Source organism: Schistocerca gregaria, chromosome 3 (genome assembly GCF_023897955.1).
Source record: "Schistocerca gregaria isolate iqSchGreg1 chromosome 3, iqSchGreg1.2, whole genome shotgun sequence".
In the NCBI taxonomy this organism is placed as follows: domain Eukaryota; kingdom Metazoa; phylum Arthropoda; class Insecta; order Orthoptera; family Acrididae; genus Schistocerca; species Schistocerca gregaria.
The window spans coordinates 597,346,266-597,362,352 of record NC_064922.1 but is presented as its reverse complement, the minus strand read 5'-3'; the positions used below and the strand labels follow the sequence as shown (position 1 = coordinate 597,362,352).

The 16,087-nt window shown below is 42.4% G+C and overlaps 1 protein-coding gene across 1 annotated transcript in view; it reads left to right on the top strand.

The window, feature by feature from the left end:
- The window catches only part of LOC126355900 (attractin-like protein 1), a 278,201-nt gene that overhangs the window by 95,012 nt on the left and 167,102 nt on the right, over window positions 1-16,087 (top strand). The window contains exons 11-12 of the mRNA XM_050006409.1: window positions 10,761-10,904; window positions 13,849-13,981. Of these exons, the coding sequence (XP_049862366.1) occupies window positions 10,761-10,904; window positions 13,849-13,981 (277 nt within the window). The remainder of the gene's footprint in view (window positions 1-10,760; window positions 10,905-13,848; window positions 13,982-16,087) is intronic.

The following is a 16,087-nucleotide window of genomic DNA, read 5'->3' as shown; positions in this document are numbered from 1 at the left end:
GCACCAATGTCACGAATTCATGTTGTAGAGCATGCTCTGAAACAGGATATTGTGAGCTGCCAGTATACACCCTGTGCCTATGCCCATTCTTCCTAATTGATAATTTGGTGGTAATCATACAAATGTAGAAGGCCAAATAGTGTGTGTATAACAGCTGGCATACAATGTGCTGTTTTGCTGTTGGCACTCCGTTTGATAGTATATATTTTGCCAGTTTGGCTGGTAGGTGGTGGTAGGAGGATGTGTAGGTAAGTCTTGCAGCGGCAATGGTGACAGGGTTAGGAGCCATAGTGTAGGGATATGAGTGCAGGAGGAGTGTAGAATCTGACAAGAATGTTGTGGAGATTGGGAGGGTGACAGAAAGCTATTCTCGGTGTGGTGGGCAAAATTTCAGACACAATGGATCACATTTCAGGGCACGATTTTAGGAAGTCACAGCCCCATTGAAATAGCTGATTAAGACAGTCCAGAGGATAATACTGAGTTACCAATGGTGTGCTCCAGAGTTGTTTTTTGGAGGGATCAACAGTACCAGTATTGGATGTGATGGCCCGGGAAATCTGATTTCTAACTAGACTGGTGGGGTAATTACAAACAGTGAAGACTGAGTGAGAATGGTGACGTATTTCTGTAAATATCTGAACAAATACATTTGTGTCGGATGCCAAGGCTGTACGGGAGGGAATGTTTGACATGGAAAGGATGGCAACTGTCGAAATGTAATTACTATTGTTTGTTGATAGGTTTAATGTGGATGGCCGTACCTCTGTTTATTGTCTGCCCCTCAAAGGTTGAGTAGTTGTTGCCAAGTTTAAAGTTGACTAAGGTGAGTAGGAAGGATGAAATAGGTTTAAAATCAGGTGGGCACTGATTGAGGAAATTTTCAGCAGCAGACAAATCATTATTGGGGGGATGGGAACAGATTACAGGTTATCTAGGGAATAGTTCATATCTTTGATGTAGGATGGGAGTCTTTGTACTATGGCTTGCAGGTGTTGATCAATTAAGGCAGATATACATTTGGCGGGTGCTTTGAAGCCAGAAACTATAGGACGGCAAGGATGATAGGGTTTGTGGAGCTTAAGAAGAAGGTAAAAGATGGGGGTATGTGGTTTGGGTGGGGTGAGAAGTTCTATGGATTTAAGTGTTAGTCCTTGTGAAAGGCCTGAGATTTCAAGGAGAGACTGCAGGTCAGTTTGAATCACAGGGATGGGATCGTGATGGCAGATGCTGTATGTACAGGTGCAAGACAGAATACTACTTTTAGTCAAGTACTGCAGTGGTAGGTCCTTTGTCTTCTGGGCAAATAATGATGGAGTATTGGTGAATGTAGAGACTGGAGTTCTTCAGAGGACAGGTTAAAGTCATGTTGTAGGGACCTGAGGAAGGTTTGTGAAGCAATGCTGGATGTGAGGAATTTTTGGAAGGCTTTTATGGAATGATTTTGAGGTAGTGGTGGTGGATCAAGTTGGTATCATGGTCTGAACTGTTCAAGTCTAGGTTCAGTGTCAGGTTTTCTGCTGTTTCGGGATTGGGTTGCAAAGCGATATTTACAGTTGGAATTATGTGTGAAGGAAAGTAGGTCTTTCACCAAAGCAACATGATCAAGGCAGGTTTAGGGCTGAAAGTGAGACTCTTGGATAATACAGGTAATTCAGATCAGAGGCCAAGAACACTGTACTGTTTTGACTGATTCTTGGTTCTGTAAGGTAGTGGTGAAGGCTGTGGGATGTTAAGATCGGCCAAGCTCGGTTCATAGAAGAGTGGTGGTTAATGGTGTGACTGTTTAGGCAGCTGCAGAGGAATGTGAAGGGAAACGCCACTGTTCAGGTAGCTTAGGAGTAGGTGGGATAGCTTTTTGAGGTGAAGTCTGGTATGTTGTTGCAGTTTGAAGTTGGCTTGGCAGATGATACCATTCAAGGAAACCTGAGGGACAGATAACTGCAGGATTTTGTAGAAGGAGAGAAGTATGGCAGAATGGAAGTTGGCTGATGAGGCAGATAGGTCACGGATTAACCGGGTGAGAGCAAGAGATTGCTGTATTTGAAACTGTAAAAGAGCCTGCTGTAGGGTAGGATTGCATCAGGATGCAGGGACTTTCAATGTTAGTCCTTTTGGAGTAACTCCAAGGGACACAAGCAGGTTTTGAGAAACAGAATGTGGGACCTTAGTTTTGATGATGGGTGAGGACAGAGAAAACAAGTTTAATAATGTACAGTAATACACGTACCAAATGGACTCGTCGCCATTACTTCTTATTGAAACATGCCATAGTGAATTATGGTTCCCACGTTGAAATAAGATACACTTTATCCATGGCACAGTTTCATGAATAAGTTAGTTCCATTAAGAATTGAAAGATCATTTTTGATCACTTGAAAATAACAGAGACAAAGTTCACTGGCATACAACAACTTCCAAGGGAAGCCTCCCTTGTCTGGCTTGTAAAGTGATGTATGTGGTGGCTGCACCATGTGGACTAACGTAGAGCAGTATGCAGGCAGTGCAGTAGAGGGTGGAGCATCCTGGCTGGTCTTGGTGGGGTCTGATTAATGAGCCACAAGTGTAGACAGCTCCTGGCATGGACTGAATGAGCAACTGATTACCCTGATGGAGACTGCTTGGACCTAAGTATTCAGCAGGTGGAAGTATGTCAAATTTTGATGCATTTTGGATTCAGTGGTTTTTCTGCTGTTCGGCTCTTGCATGGGAGATTTACTCAAGTCAGTTCTTCAAAAACAGCAGCAATCCCCCCTTCCATCTGCCCCCCCCACTCCTCCGGAGTAATCTGTAGAAGACTGGGACTCTTTCATATGTATCACTTACTGTGCCAGTTAGCTCCTCAGTACAGCTTTCTTTTGATGATATGTGTAGTTTATTGTTGTATCACTACAAGGGTACGTGTGTGGTCACTACTCATGTTGAATTCTGTCAGTGTCCCCGAAAGCCGCATCAATTCTATTGAGCTTTGGCGGCAGTGATAAGTGTCATTTAGTCACGGCTTAGTCTCAGGAATCTTATGCAGACACCATGGTCAGAGATGCAATCATTCATATGACCCCAGATGAGGTGTGTCAACATTCCCAGTCATTGGAGGACTCCCGTGCCACAGGGCACCAATTGGAGGATTGAGTGATGTTGCTGTTGTTGACATTGTGCAGCCACAGCACATGGAGCCAAGTGCAGTGGGGGAAGAGGCAGTCACTGCAGTAGAAAAAAGCTGACTGTTCTGCCACGGACAAACACGTGATCACAACAAGAATGACAAAGGCCATTTCCTTCATGCCCCTCTTGTTTCATACAGCATGAGTGGGCAACATACTGCAGTTGGTGGACCTCTTGCCGTAAAATACTGCAGCAGCAGTATGTCAAGATGTGCCCTGCCAGCAGTCACTGCAGAAATAAGTAGATCTTATTTTCATACAGTTTCGTTGTCATGTTTGCTGTTGTCTGCAGACCAGAACAAACTTTTAATTTAAGTGCAGGTGATGAATCAGCCATTACTTAATACGGAGGTGCCGACATATGCAAGGCTTGGGTCTTCATCACTTGCATGTGTCAAATGCCATTTAGTAAGCTATAACAGACAGATTCAGAAGGATGTAGGTTGCAGTAGGTGCTGGAAGATGAAGCTTGCACGGGATAGAGTAGAATGGAGAGCTCCATCAAACCAGTCTCTGGACTGAAGACCACAACAACAACAACAACAACAACAACAACAACAACAGATTCTGGTTCTCAGCCAGTTTGTGGCTGACACAGTTTACAAGTCAGTTGTTAATTTTGTTACATACCTGATGGTTAACAATGCTAGTACTGAAAATTTGTTTGGGTTGGGTGCCTTTGTTGCTTTTGGTTTTTCTACTACAGATGCAGTGCATCTGAAGTTAGATCAAGTGCCTTATCACAAATTGGATTCTTTGTGTTCTGAGTTTTTGGATCTGTTTACCCGAGGACTTGGTTGTGCAAACAATTTAACAGCAAGCATCATTTCCAAACCATTTTCCAAGCCTTGTTTCTTTCCAGTGTGGCCTGTGCCATTAGTTTTATGTGACCAGGTCAGGGTGGAGTGATGACAAATGCCACTCTTCTCCTGTCCATCTTACCATGACCATGCAAGCAATTGCTGTGAAAGTTCTTGCATCCTTTAATATCACAGTGTGGTCTTTGTATCTGCCCCCTAATGATGCTTTGGCTACAGATGCACTGACGGAACTCTTCTGGGCACTCCTACACGTGTTCCTCCTTGTGGGGGACTTCAATGCCCACAATATCCTGTGGGGCTCAGCTACCACTTCCTCCAGGGGTCGGATGATCGAGCGACTCATCCATTCTGAGAATATCTGCCTTCTGAATGCTGGTCAGATGACTGTTTTCCACAGCTACAGGATCTTTTTCAGCTGTTGACCTTTGTTTTTGTTCCCCCACTATTGCAGAGACAGTTCAGTGGGAAGTGGCTGCAGATTTACATTCAAGTGACCAGTTCACAGTGTGGATCCATCTGCTGACTAGGAGAATGACCAACAGGAGACCATACAGGTGGATGATGACAGGGGAAATTGTCTACAGTACATTCAACAGTCTATTTTTGCACAAAAGGATTGTGACCAGGAAGTGGTGGCCCATATCACTCGTGAGATCCAAAGGGTTGCCGCAGAGTCCATCCCCAGGTCTAGTAATCACTTCAGACGGTGGCCTGTACCTTGGTGGAATGATGACTGTCGATTGGCAATCAGGGCCAGATGGACAGCTCTGCGGAACTTCAAACACTGTCCAACTATAGACAGTCTTCATGCCCTCAGGTCTGCAAAAGCACATGTGAGACGAGTGATCAAAGAACGGAAGAGGGCTTCCTGGAGGGAATTCACAACTTCCATTAATTGGTCCACTTCTGCTGCGCAAGTTTGGGAACCAATAAGACCGATTTCAGGCAAGGGGAGCATACAGTCCCTTACAGCCGTGTCAAATAATGGGGTCTTGGTGGACAAGCCAGAAGACATGGCTCACATTTTAGCTGAGCACTTATTTACTGTTACCATGTCACCGGACAAGCTTCAGCTGTTCAGGTATTCCGTAGGACTGCAGAGATGAGGAAGCTCAATTTCTTCTTGCATATTGAGGAAGTCTACAACTTTCCATTCTCCATGTGGGAACTGGAATCAGCTTTGTCTGCAGCCAGAGACACTGCTCCAGGACCTGATGAGATCCATTATGCCATGCTTCGTCACCTGTGCCCTGAAATGAAAGGACAGCTGGTATGCACCAGGGTAGTGTCCTTAGTGTCACATTGTTTGCCATTGATATCTATGGCATTTCCTCCACAGTCAGGAGCCCTGTCAAATGCTCTTTCTTTGTGGATGACTTGGCAATTTTCTACTCTTCCTCTGATCTTATAAGAATGAAGAGGCAGTTACAGCTGACCATTAAGAGGATGGAAACTTGGGCCCAGAAGCTTGTCTTCAGTTCTCACCAGAGAAGACTACAGGTGTAGTTTTAAGCGTGCTCATTGGAGTTTTAACCAGCCGGTGCTTACAAAGGGAGACAATATTTTACGTTTTTAAGACATTGCTGACTTTTTGGGTTTATTATTTGACTTGAAATTAACTTGGCTCCTCTACCTGTAAGACCTACGAACAAAGGGCTTTCAGTCAGTGAATATTTTGAAATGCCTTGGCGGAAAAACATGGGGAGCTGACAGCTCCTGCCGTTTTATAGGGCATTTGTTTGATCATGCTCAGACTATGGCAGCGTGGTCTACGGATCAGCCCTTCCTTCCTGCCTCTGGATGTTAGATGCTGTCCACCATGAGGGCATCCAGATGTCGACTGTAGCCTTTCAGACCAGCCCAGTTCAGAGTCTGCGTGCAGAGGCTGGTGAACCACCAATCTGGATTTGGTGACATATCCTTTTGGCTGGACAGGCGATGAAAATCTCAGTGTCATCTCAGTCATTGGCATTTAGTTCAGTGATCCAACCCACCTGCAAATAACTGTTCAGGAATCGCCCCCAAGTGACCAACCAAGTCATTTGGTATACGTGCTACAAACTGTCTCAAGGATCTGGATCTCTCAGGCATGAAAATACTCACCAGGAAAGGAACACACTTCCATCTTGCTGTCTTCAGAGGCCTAATGTGATTTTAAGCTTGACACAGTCCAAGAAAACTTGTACTCCATATTTTGTTTGTACAACTTTGTTTTTGTCTATTTCCAACACATACCACAGTTTTATCATTATTTATACAGGTGGATCCCAGCAGGAGAATGCTCTTGGTTGTTATGCTGTTTTTAAAGTGCATCTTCCAGAACAGTTTACAAATTCTGATGGCACTGGAGAGGATTCACAGACATCATCGTACGAGTTTTCTTGGCTGTTCTGACTCTCTTAGTGCACTGCAAGCACTTTACCAAATGTATCCAGTAGACCCACTGATTCAGCTCATCCACAACTGCTTACAGCGGCTCCAACACTGGGGCAAGGAGGTGTTCTTTTGCTGTGTACCTGGCCACATTGGAATACAGGGTCGATACTAGTGTTGCAAGAGTGGTAAATTTTGTGACTGCCAGGCCTCGTCCCTAAATTGGTGGGGAAGGGTACCAGAGTTTAATACATTATAAACTGCTCTGCATGTGGGGACAGCCTTCGTCCCCACCCAGGAGATTTGCACGCTGACTTTTTGTCAGGGTGCTGATGACCTTGATGTTGATTGCTCCCTCAACCCAAATAATAATAATAATAATAATAATAATAATAATAATCAGGATGGAGCTCGATTGCTAACTTCACTGTGAGTGATGAGCCCGATTTGTTCAAGTGAATGGGCTACGCCCTCAGTGATCATAAAATATCTGTTAGGGTCACCATCAGCTCTGTGGATACTTCAAGGTCATTGTTCATGGACTGTCATAGACACTTAAGCCTTGCCTTGCCCGGAGGTGTTACTGAAAAATTTGGCTGGGGGTAGGTTGGTTTCAAAGAATGAATTGGCCAAAGCCTACCTTCATATTGCATTGTACATGACATCAACATAGGTGTTTGTGGTTAATATGCATTTCAGCCCCTTATCAGTATCAACAGCTATTTTTTGATGTCACTAGTGCTTTTGCCATATTTCAACATAGTCAGTATTGCCTCACATGTCCCAACATTTCCACGGATTCCAAACTGATCTTCCCCGAGGTCGACCTCTACCAGTTCTTCGATTCGTCTGCAAAGAATTCGTGTTAGTATTTTGCAGCTGTGACTTTTCAAACTAATGGTTTGGTAATTTTCACATCTGCCAACACCTGCTTTCTTTGGGATTGGAATTATTATATTCTTCTTGAAGTCTGAGGGTATTTCGCTTGTCTCATACATCTTGCTCACCAGACTGTGGAGTTTTGTCATGGCTGGCTCTCCCAAGGCTGTCAGTAGTTCTAATGGAATGTTGTCTACTCCTGGGGCCTTGTTTCAACTAAGGTCTGTCAAACTCTTCACATGGTATGAAATCTCCCATTTCATCTACATTCTCTTCCATTTACATAATATTGTCCTCAAGTACATTGACCTTGTATACTCCTTCCATCTTTCTGCTTTCCTTTCTTTGCTTGCCGGCCATTGTGGCCGAGTGGTTTTAGACGCTACAGTCTGGAACCGCACAACCGCTACAGTTGCAGGTTCGAATCCTGCCTCGGGCATGGATGTGTGTGATTTCCTTAGGTTAATTAGGTTTAATTAGTTCTAAGTTCTAGGGGACTGATGACATCAGATGTTAAGTCCCATAGTGCTCAGAGCCGTTTGAACTTTTTAACTGGGTTTCCATCTGAGCTCTTGATATTCATACAAGTGGTTCTCTTTTCTCCAAAGGTCTCTTTCATTTTCCTGTAGGCAGTATCTATCTTACCCCTAGTGAGATATGCCTCTTCATCCTTACATTTGTCCTCCAGCCATCCCTGCTTAGCCATTTTGCACTTCCTGTCAATCTCAGTTTTGAGACGTCTGTACTCATTTTTGCCTGCTTCATTTACTGCATTTTTATATTTTCTCCTTTCATCAATTAAATTCAATATTTCTTCTGTTACCCAAGGATTTCTACTAGCCCTTGTCTTTTTACCTTCTTGATCCTCTGCTGCCTTCACTATTTCATCCCTCAAAGCTACCCATTCTTCTTCTACTGTATTTCTTCCCCCATTTTTCTCAATTGTTCCCTAATGCTCTCCCTGAAACTCTCTACAACCTCTGGTTCTTTAAGTCTATCCAGGTCCCATCTCCTTAAATTCCCACCTTTTTGCAGTTTCTTCAGTTTTAATCTACAGTTCATAACCAATAGATAGTGGCCAGAGTCCACACGTGCCCCTAGAAATGTCTTACTATTTAAAACCTTGTTCCTAAGTCTCTTGTATTACCATTATATAATCTATCTGAAACCCTCCAGTATCTTCAGGCCTTCTCCTCGTTTACAACCTTCTTTCGTGAGTCTTGAGTGGTTAGCTATGATTAAGTTATGCTCTGTGCAAAATTCTACCAGGCGGTTTCCTCTTTCATTTCTTACCCCCATTCCATATTCATCTACTATGTTTACTTCTCTTCTTTTTCCTACTATCGAATTCCAGTCACCCATGACTTCTCCCTTCACTATCTGAGTAATTTCCTTTATCTCACCACACATTTCATCAATCTCTTCCTCATGTGCGTAGCTAGTTGGCATATAAACTTGTAATAATGTGGCAGGTGTGTGCTTCGTGTATATCTTGGCCACACTAAGCTGTTAGTAGTAGCTTACCTGCACTCCTTTTTTTTTTTATTCATCATTATACCTACTCCTACATTACCCCTCTTTGATTTTGTATTTATAACCCTGTACTCTCCTGACCAGAAGTCTTGTTCTTCCTGCCACCAAACTTCACTATATCCAACTTTTAACATATTCATTTCCCTTTTTAAATTTTATCGTCTACCTGCCCGATTAATGGATCTGACATTCCACGCTCTGATCCATAGAATGCCAGTTCTCTTTCTCCTGATAACAACGTCCTCCTGAGTAGTGCGTGCTCGAAGATCTGAATGGGGGACTATTTTACCTCCAGAAAATTTATCCAAGAGGATTCCATCATCATTTAATCATACAGTAAAACTGCTTACCCTCGGGAAAAATTACGGATCTAGTTTCCCCTTGCTTTCAGCTGTTCACAGTACCAGCACAGCAGGGCTGTTTTGGTTAGTGTTACAAGGCCAGATCAGTCAATCATCCAGACTGTTGCTCCTGCAACTACTGTAAAGTTTGCTGCCCCTTTTCAGGAACCACATGTTTGTCTGGCCTCTCAACAGATACCCCTTCGTGATGGTTGTACCCACGGTATGGCTATCTATGTCACTGAGTCACTGAGGCATGGAAGCCTCCCCGTCAATGGCGAGGTTTGTGGTTCATGGGGGGGGGGGGGGGTTTATATGTATACATTGATATATCAGTGTCTTTGTATGAATTTTCAAAAACAGAGATACGTAAACAGGCAGAATATGGCACTTCAGTCAGCAAAGCACATATAAGATAACAAGTGTCTGGTGGAGTCATGGCAGGTTATCAAGATTTATGTTAATTTGAACGTGGTGATAGTCGGTACATGAGCGATGGGACACAGCATCTCCGAGGTAGCGATGAAGTAGGGATTTTACCATATGACCATTTCTCGAGTGTACCATGAATATCAGGAGTCCAGTAAAACATCAAATCATCAGCATCACTGTGACCGAAAAAAGATCCTGCAAGAACAGGATCAATGGCAACTGAAGATAATCGGTCAGCGTGACAGAACTGCAACCCTTCCGCAAACTGCTGCTGATTTCAGTTCTGGGCCATCAACAAGTGTCAGCATCTGAACCATCAATATGGGCTTTTGGAGCTGAAAGCCTACTCATGTATGATTGCATGACACAAAGCTTTGCACCTCGTCTGGGCCTCTAAACACAGACATTCGACTGTTGATGACTGTAAACATGTCACCTGGTCGGATGAGTCTCGATTAAAGTTTTATCAAGTGGATGGTTGTTTATGGGTATGGAGACAATCTCATGAACCCGTGGACCCTGCATGTCAGCAGGGGACTGTACAAGGTGGTGGAGGCTTTATAATGATATGGGGTGTGTGCAGTTGTAGTGATATGGGGCCCCTGATACATCTAGATACGACTCTGACAGACACATATGTAAGGGCCTGTCTGATCGGCTGAATCCATTCATATCCATTTTGCATGCCGATGGACTTGAGCAATTCCAGCAGGACAATGCGACACCCCATACATCCAGAATTGCCAGAGTGGCTCCAGGAACACACTTTTAAGGTTAAACACTTCCGCTGGCCACCAAACTCCCCAGGCATGAACATTATTGAGCATATCTGGGAAGCCTTGCAATGTGCTGTTCAGAAGAGTTCTCCAGCCCCTCGTACTCATGGATTTATGAACAGCCCTGCAGGATTCATGGCGTCAGTTCCCTCCAACACAACTTCATACCTTAGTCAAGTCCATGCCTTGTCATGTTTGGTATGTCTACGTACTTGTGGGGGCCCTGCATGATATTCGGCGTGTGTACCAGTTTCTTTGGTTCTTCAGTGTATCAGTTTCCTTGAACAATTTCGAAAATTGAAGAGCACCCTCCTCTTCCAGTATTCCCTTCCACCCCAGAGGATAGCATTGTTACACTAGACTCTAATAACACACTGTTTAAATATTGCTGTATTATGTATATGAACTTTGTTACAATCATTCAATCCTTTCTGTTGGCAGGTTTGTACCAGGAAAATGTGAAAGTCTGACCAATGACACTATGTGCGAATCAATAAGGTTTGGAGTGAAATGTTTGTGGATACCCCATGCAAACAAATGTGTTTCTCTGTCTGCAGAGAACTTGATTAATTTTAAAAATTACAGGTAAATATCTCTCTCTCTCTCTCTCTCTCTCTCTCTCTCTCTCTCTCTCTCTTCCTCTTTCATGTGCCTGGTAATATTTTGCAGTTACTAAATATGTGTGGAAATTGAATACATGTCCTTATCACCTCCTCCTCCTCCTCCTCCTCGTGCGTCCCCCTCTCTCTGTTCATATCTTCCTGCTCCACTTTATACCCATTTCCTCCTACTCTCTTCTAACCCCTCTCCCTGACTTTGCACCTTGCTTATTGTTATTGTTCATCAAACCTTAATTGGGAATTAAAGTAACTTAAAATGGGTGGGTAAATGTTTGGGATCATTGGTGTACAGTGTATGGGGAGACCTGTCCTGTTGCTGCATTCTTGAGGATAGTAGCTTCGATGACTGTTTTTCTCATAGTTTTAGTCTGCGAATATGTAGAATTACAAAGTTTTGGTTGATTGAGATTTTATAGCATTATTTTCATCCCAAGCCATAATACAACTTTCCTGTTTTCTGTTGAAACATTCTATGAGCAAGAAAATGAAACTGCATATTTACACAGTACAGCATAGCACAACAGTTTTTCTCTCACAATAGATTTTAACAGGCAACTAGTACGTTGTTGTTAAAAAATGTAGCCCATATGAATGTTTATTGCAATATCATGTAAAAATTTGAAGTAAATCACTGGAGAACTTTTAATGATTTTTGTGACGAACATCAACACATTTTTGCCTGAATTAATTTTCGCTCCTGAATTTTACAAATTAGATATTTATTTGTTTATTGTGAGCAAAGAAATATACAACAACAAGCCAAAGAAAAAAATAATTAATACTTTAAGTGAAAGAATGTGTAATGTAATGGACACGCTAGGCAGAACATACATTTAAGTCAAGTACATGACAGTAAATAATATAACTCAGTGTATGTCATTTATATTATATTAAGGCAGTAGCACTCATTTTCCTTGGTGTGGTACAAAACACTCTGCACAAACAAGTATTACATTAGTGGCATATTGTACTTGGTGCCCTTTTTGAAATTGTCTGCAGTGCAGGGTCTTCTTTATTTCTGTGGTACCATAGCCACCAAGTGATTTTTCTCATCGTATCTGCTGCAGCGTGACCAGGACGTCTAAGAATTGTTGCATTGGAAGTCAGGTTACATTATATAACATAGTGCCGGAACTGCAGTTGTGGTATGTTCGTACCTGTCTTTATGTAGAGAAGTCGCACATTATGTACAGACACATCCAGTAGCCACGTAAAAATTGGCCACCGCCATTTCATTCCTCTTATACTCACCCTATATAACACTATATTTTCATCCATTCAGTCAGTCCCACTCATATTTTTGTTGTATTCTTGAGTCGCATGTGGTCAGGATATGAAGATTCTTTTCTTCAGAATAAGTAGACATTCTTTAGGCAAATGATTCTCCCGAATAGTCCCAGTTGAACTATAACCTCATTCTTGTAGGTGAGCAAGCAATGTTGATGATGTAATCAGATTGTCTAAGTAAAATTTGTAGGGCAGACTTTTACTTTTTTCAGAAAGTGAATGAATCATTTGAGCCAGAGGTGCAGCACATTTTCCAAATTCATTCTCATACATGTCATTGTTTTGTGGGTCAGTTCTTTGGCATATTTGAAAATCCACTAGATAACCCATGTTTCTGTTTAGGCACTATGTTTTGTACACAAATCTAGTGGGTTTACCTTCCAGGAAGTGTTTTCATCCATGCCTATCAAAATACTTATCATGCTCTCAGTATAATCCAAATCTTGCTCGGATTGAATGTGGAGAGAAAAACACTTTTCTTAGCATAAGTGTCTGTATGTGATATGATCACTCTTGGGAAGTATATCATAGTCATTTTGCAGACCTTTCTTTCACCAGCCTCTGATTACAGGTTTCAAGATCTGTAGCTTTTCTGTTTCATCTGAGTTGACATTTTCTGGCTTATCATCATGAGAGTGACCAATCTCAAGTTCACCACCTAACCTGTTTCTGTTGTTCAAAACTGCTTTGCACCAGTGTGATGTTTGCTTGGTCCAAGATTACCTATCTTTCCACCACCATCTTCGTCACCAGACTCTTCATCCAACTCCACATTAGCATCAGGAGGCTGAATAAATATATCTGTTGCATCTTCCTTCTCCTTCTCCTCAAGAATATCCAGGATATCATGCTCAGACTTGCCACTGAGAAAGAAGGAATCATTATTTGATTGTTCTGCCTAGCATAACATATGTGCAACACACAGTTAAAACTAGTTTAGGAACCATGACAATGAACTTAATGTTGTGGCTAGCCTGTATCTTAAATTTCAGTGCATTTAAAATTATTATCAAACAAAAATTTTAAAATTTTCGTGATGTATTGCAACAGAAAATAATAATTACTTCTTAACCCAAGACATAATACTATTTAGAAAAAATCTTCAGTAATTGAAGCATCAGACACTGTCCTCCCCTGTTTTCTGTTAGCAGAAACTTACCTAAAAATCAACAGTGGAGCGTTCTTACCTGAGAGACATACATCAGTAGGCACTCCAAATGCAAGTATTGTTGCCAGCGAGAGAAGATAATGGCAGAATGTTACGTGACATGAGTATTACTCTAGGCAGAAATGGGTTAGACAATGACTTGTCATCACTCAATACAAGTTATAGGGATACATGGACTGTACTGTTTGTTTGTATTACTTTCAGTCACGTACAGTATATGATAATTTGATGTTCACATTTTAAATATATTTTCATCCCAAGATTGGTTATTTGTTGTTTTTTTTAATAATTGCTGTACACAATATGAGAACATATAATATATGATGAAGTTGTGTGGGGCCTTGCATCAGCCTTCCAATTTGTAGTTTTGTATTAAATAACAGGAAATGAAATTGCTGTAGTGATTTGTTAATTATGCAGTATAACTGACATGTGTGTCTTTTTTTTCCTTCAGTCTGTGCAAGGAAACTACCCAGAGCAGCTGCAGTGACTGTCAGGACTGTACCTCATGCTCAAATACTTTTGGGTGTGAATGGTCTAATGAGACTAGTTCATGTTTACTTAGAGATGCAGATAGAAAAATGCAGGTGAGCTATTATAATGGAAATAGGTGTTACTTAGACCAGATAAGTATTGTGTTTTTTTTAATCATATTAATTCTAATTGTACATTTAAATTGCGAGTGGTAATTTTTCTTTTCTACATTGATTAAAGTTGTTTGTAGCCTGTATGTTCATTCAGCCACACTGTCACGATCAGTTAGATTCTTGGAATCATAAAGAGTAATGCTGTAAAGGAAATTAGCAATATATAGATGACATTCTTGCAGGTTAATAGAGCATCATGTTGTAATTGAAGAGTTTGGTTGTGAATACTGATAAATTTATGTAGAAGGATGTTGGCTTGTAGAAACTTAGATCGACAGCTGTAGGTAGATCCTATTGTCACCCTGTCAATGTTCGTGTCTCTTGCACACTATAAAATTCGGTTACAAATGGAGAAATTTTGAGACTAGAACTGGGTCCCTCATGTAAGTGGTAAGAAAGTGAAAACCTTGAAGTACGTGATCTGTTCTGAGTGTGTCCTGACCTTGGTTGAACAAGAATGGTGCTCCTTTGTGTGACTCTTCTATGACTCGTGATGTGTAGCACCAAGTTTGAAGTAGACCTTTGTTGATTGATAGCATCCACATTTTCTGCTGAGTAGCAGCTTCAAAGCACATTAGAGAGACTTATTCCAAAGTAGTTTTTGAAAGTCTTGTCTTTGTAGAAATCTGTGCTCGGGTTTGAGGGGATGAGGAAGTGGCTCTGGTTATTTGCTTCTGTACCAGGTCGGGAGAGCAATTGCGGGATGCGAAAACTGTTTTCAGGTTGTGGGTGTAGTGGTTCAGGGATTCAGGACTGGAGCAGATTCATTTGCCACAAAGGCCTAGGCTGTAGGGAAGGGACTGTTTGATATGGAATGGGTGACAGCTGTCATAATGGAGGTACTGTTGCTTGTTGGTGGGTTTGATGTGGACGGATGTGTGAAGCTGGCCATTGGACAGATGGAGGTCAACGTCAAGGAAAGTGGCATGGGATTTGGAGTAGGACCAGGTGAATCTGATGGAACCAAAGGAGTTGAGGTTGGAGAGGAAATTCTGGAATTCTTCTTCACTGTGAGTGCAGATCATGAAGATGTCATCAATAAATCTGTACCAAACTTTGGGTTGGCAGGCTTCGGTAACCAAGAAGGCTTCCTCTAAGCGACCCATAAATAGGTTGGCATATGAGGGTGCCATCCTGGTACCCATGGCTGTTCCCTTTAATTGTTGGTATGTCTGGCCTTCAAAAGTGAAGAAGTTGTGGATCAGGATGAAGCTGGCTAAGGTAATGAGGAAAGAGGTTTTAGGTAGGGTGGCAGGTGATCGGCGTGAAAGGAAGTGGTCCTTTGCAGCGAGGCCCTGGACGTGCGGGATATTTGTGTATAGGGAAGTGGCATCAATGGTTATAAGGATGGTTTCTGGGGGTAACAGATTGGATAAGGATTCCAGGTGTTCGAGAAAGTGGTTAGTGTCTTTGATGAAGAATGGGAGACTACATGTAATGGGTTGAAGGTGTTGATCTACGTAGGCAGAGATATGTTCTGTGGGGGCTTGGTAACCAGCTACAATGGGGCGGCCGGGATGTTTGGGTTTGTGATTTTTAGGAAGTGGGTAGAAGGTAGGAGTGCGAGGTGTCGGTGGGGTCAGGAGGTTGAGGAGTCAGGTGAAAGGTTTTGTAGAGGGCCTAAGGTTCTGAGGATTCCTTGAAGCTCCGTCTGGACATGAGGAATGGGGTTACCTTGGCAAACTTGGAATGTAGAGTTGTCTGAAAGCTGACACAGTCCCTCAGCCACATACTCCAGACGATCAAGTACCACGGCCGTGGAACCCTTGTCAGCCGGAAGAATGATGATGGATTGGTCAGCTTTCAGATCACGGATAGCTTGGGCTTCGGCTGTGGTGATGTTGGGAGTAGGATTAAGGTTTTTCAAGAAAGATTGAGAGGCAAGGCTGGAAGTGAGAAATTCCTGGAAGGTTTGGAAAGGGTGATTTTGAGGCAGAGGAGGTGGGTCCCGCTGTGATGGAGGACGGAACTGTTCCAGGCAGGGTTCAATTTGGATAGTGTCTTGGGGAGTTGGATCATTAGGAGTGGGATAATGGTTATTTTTCT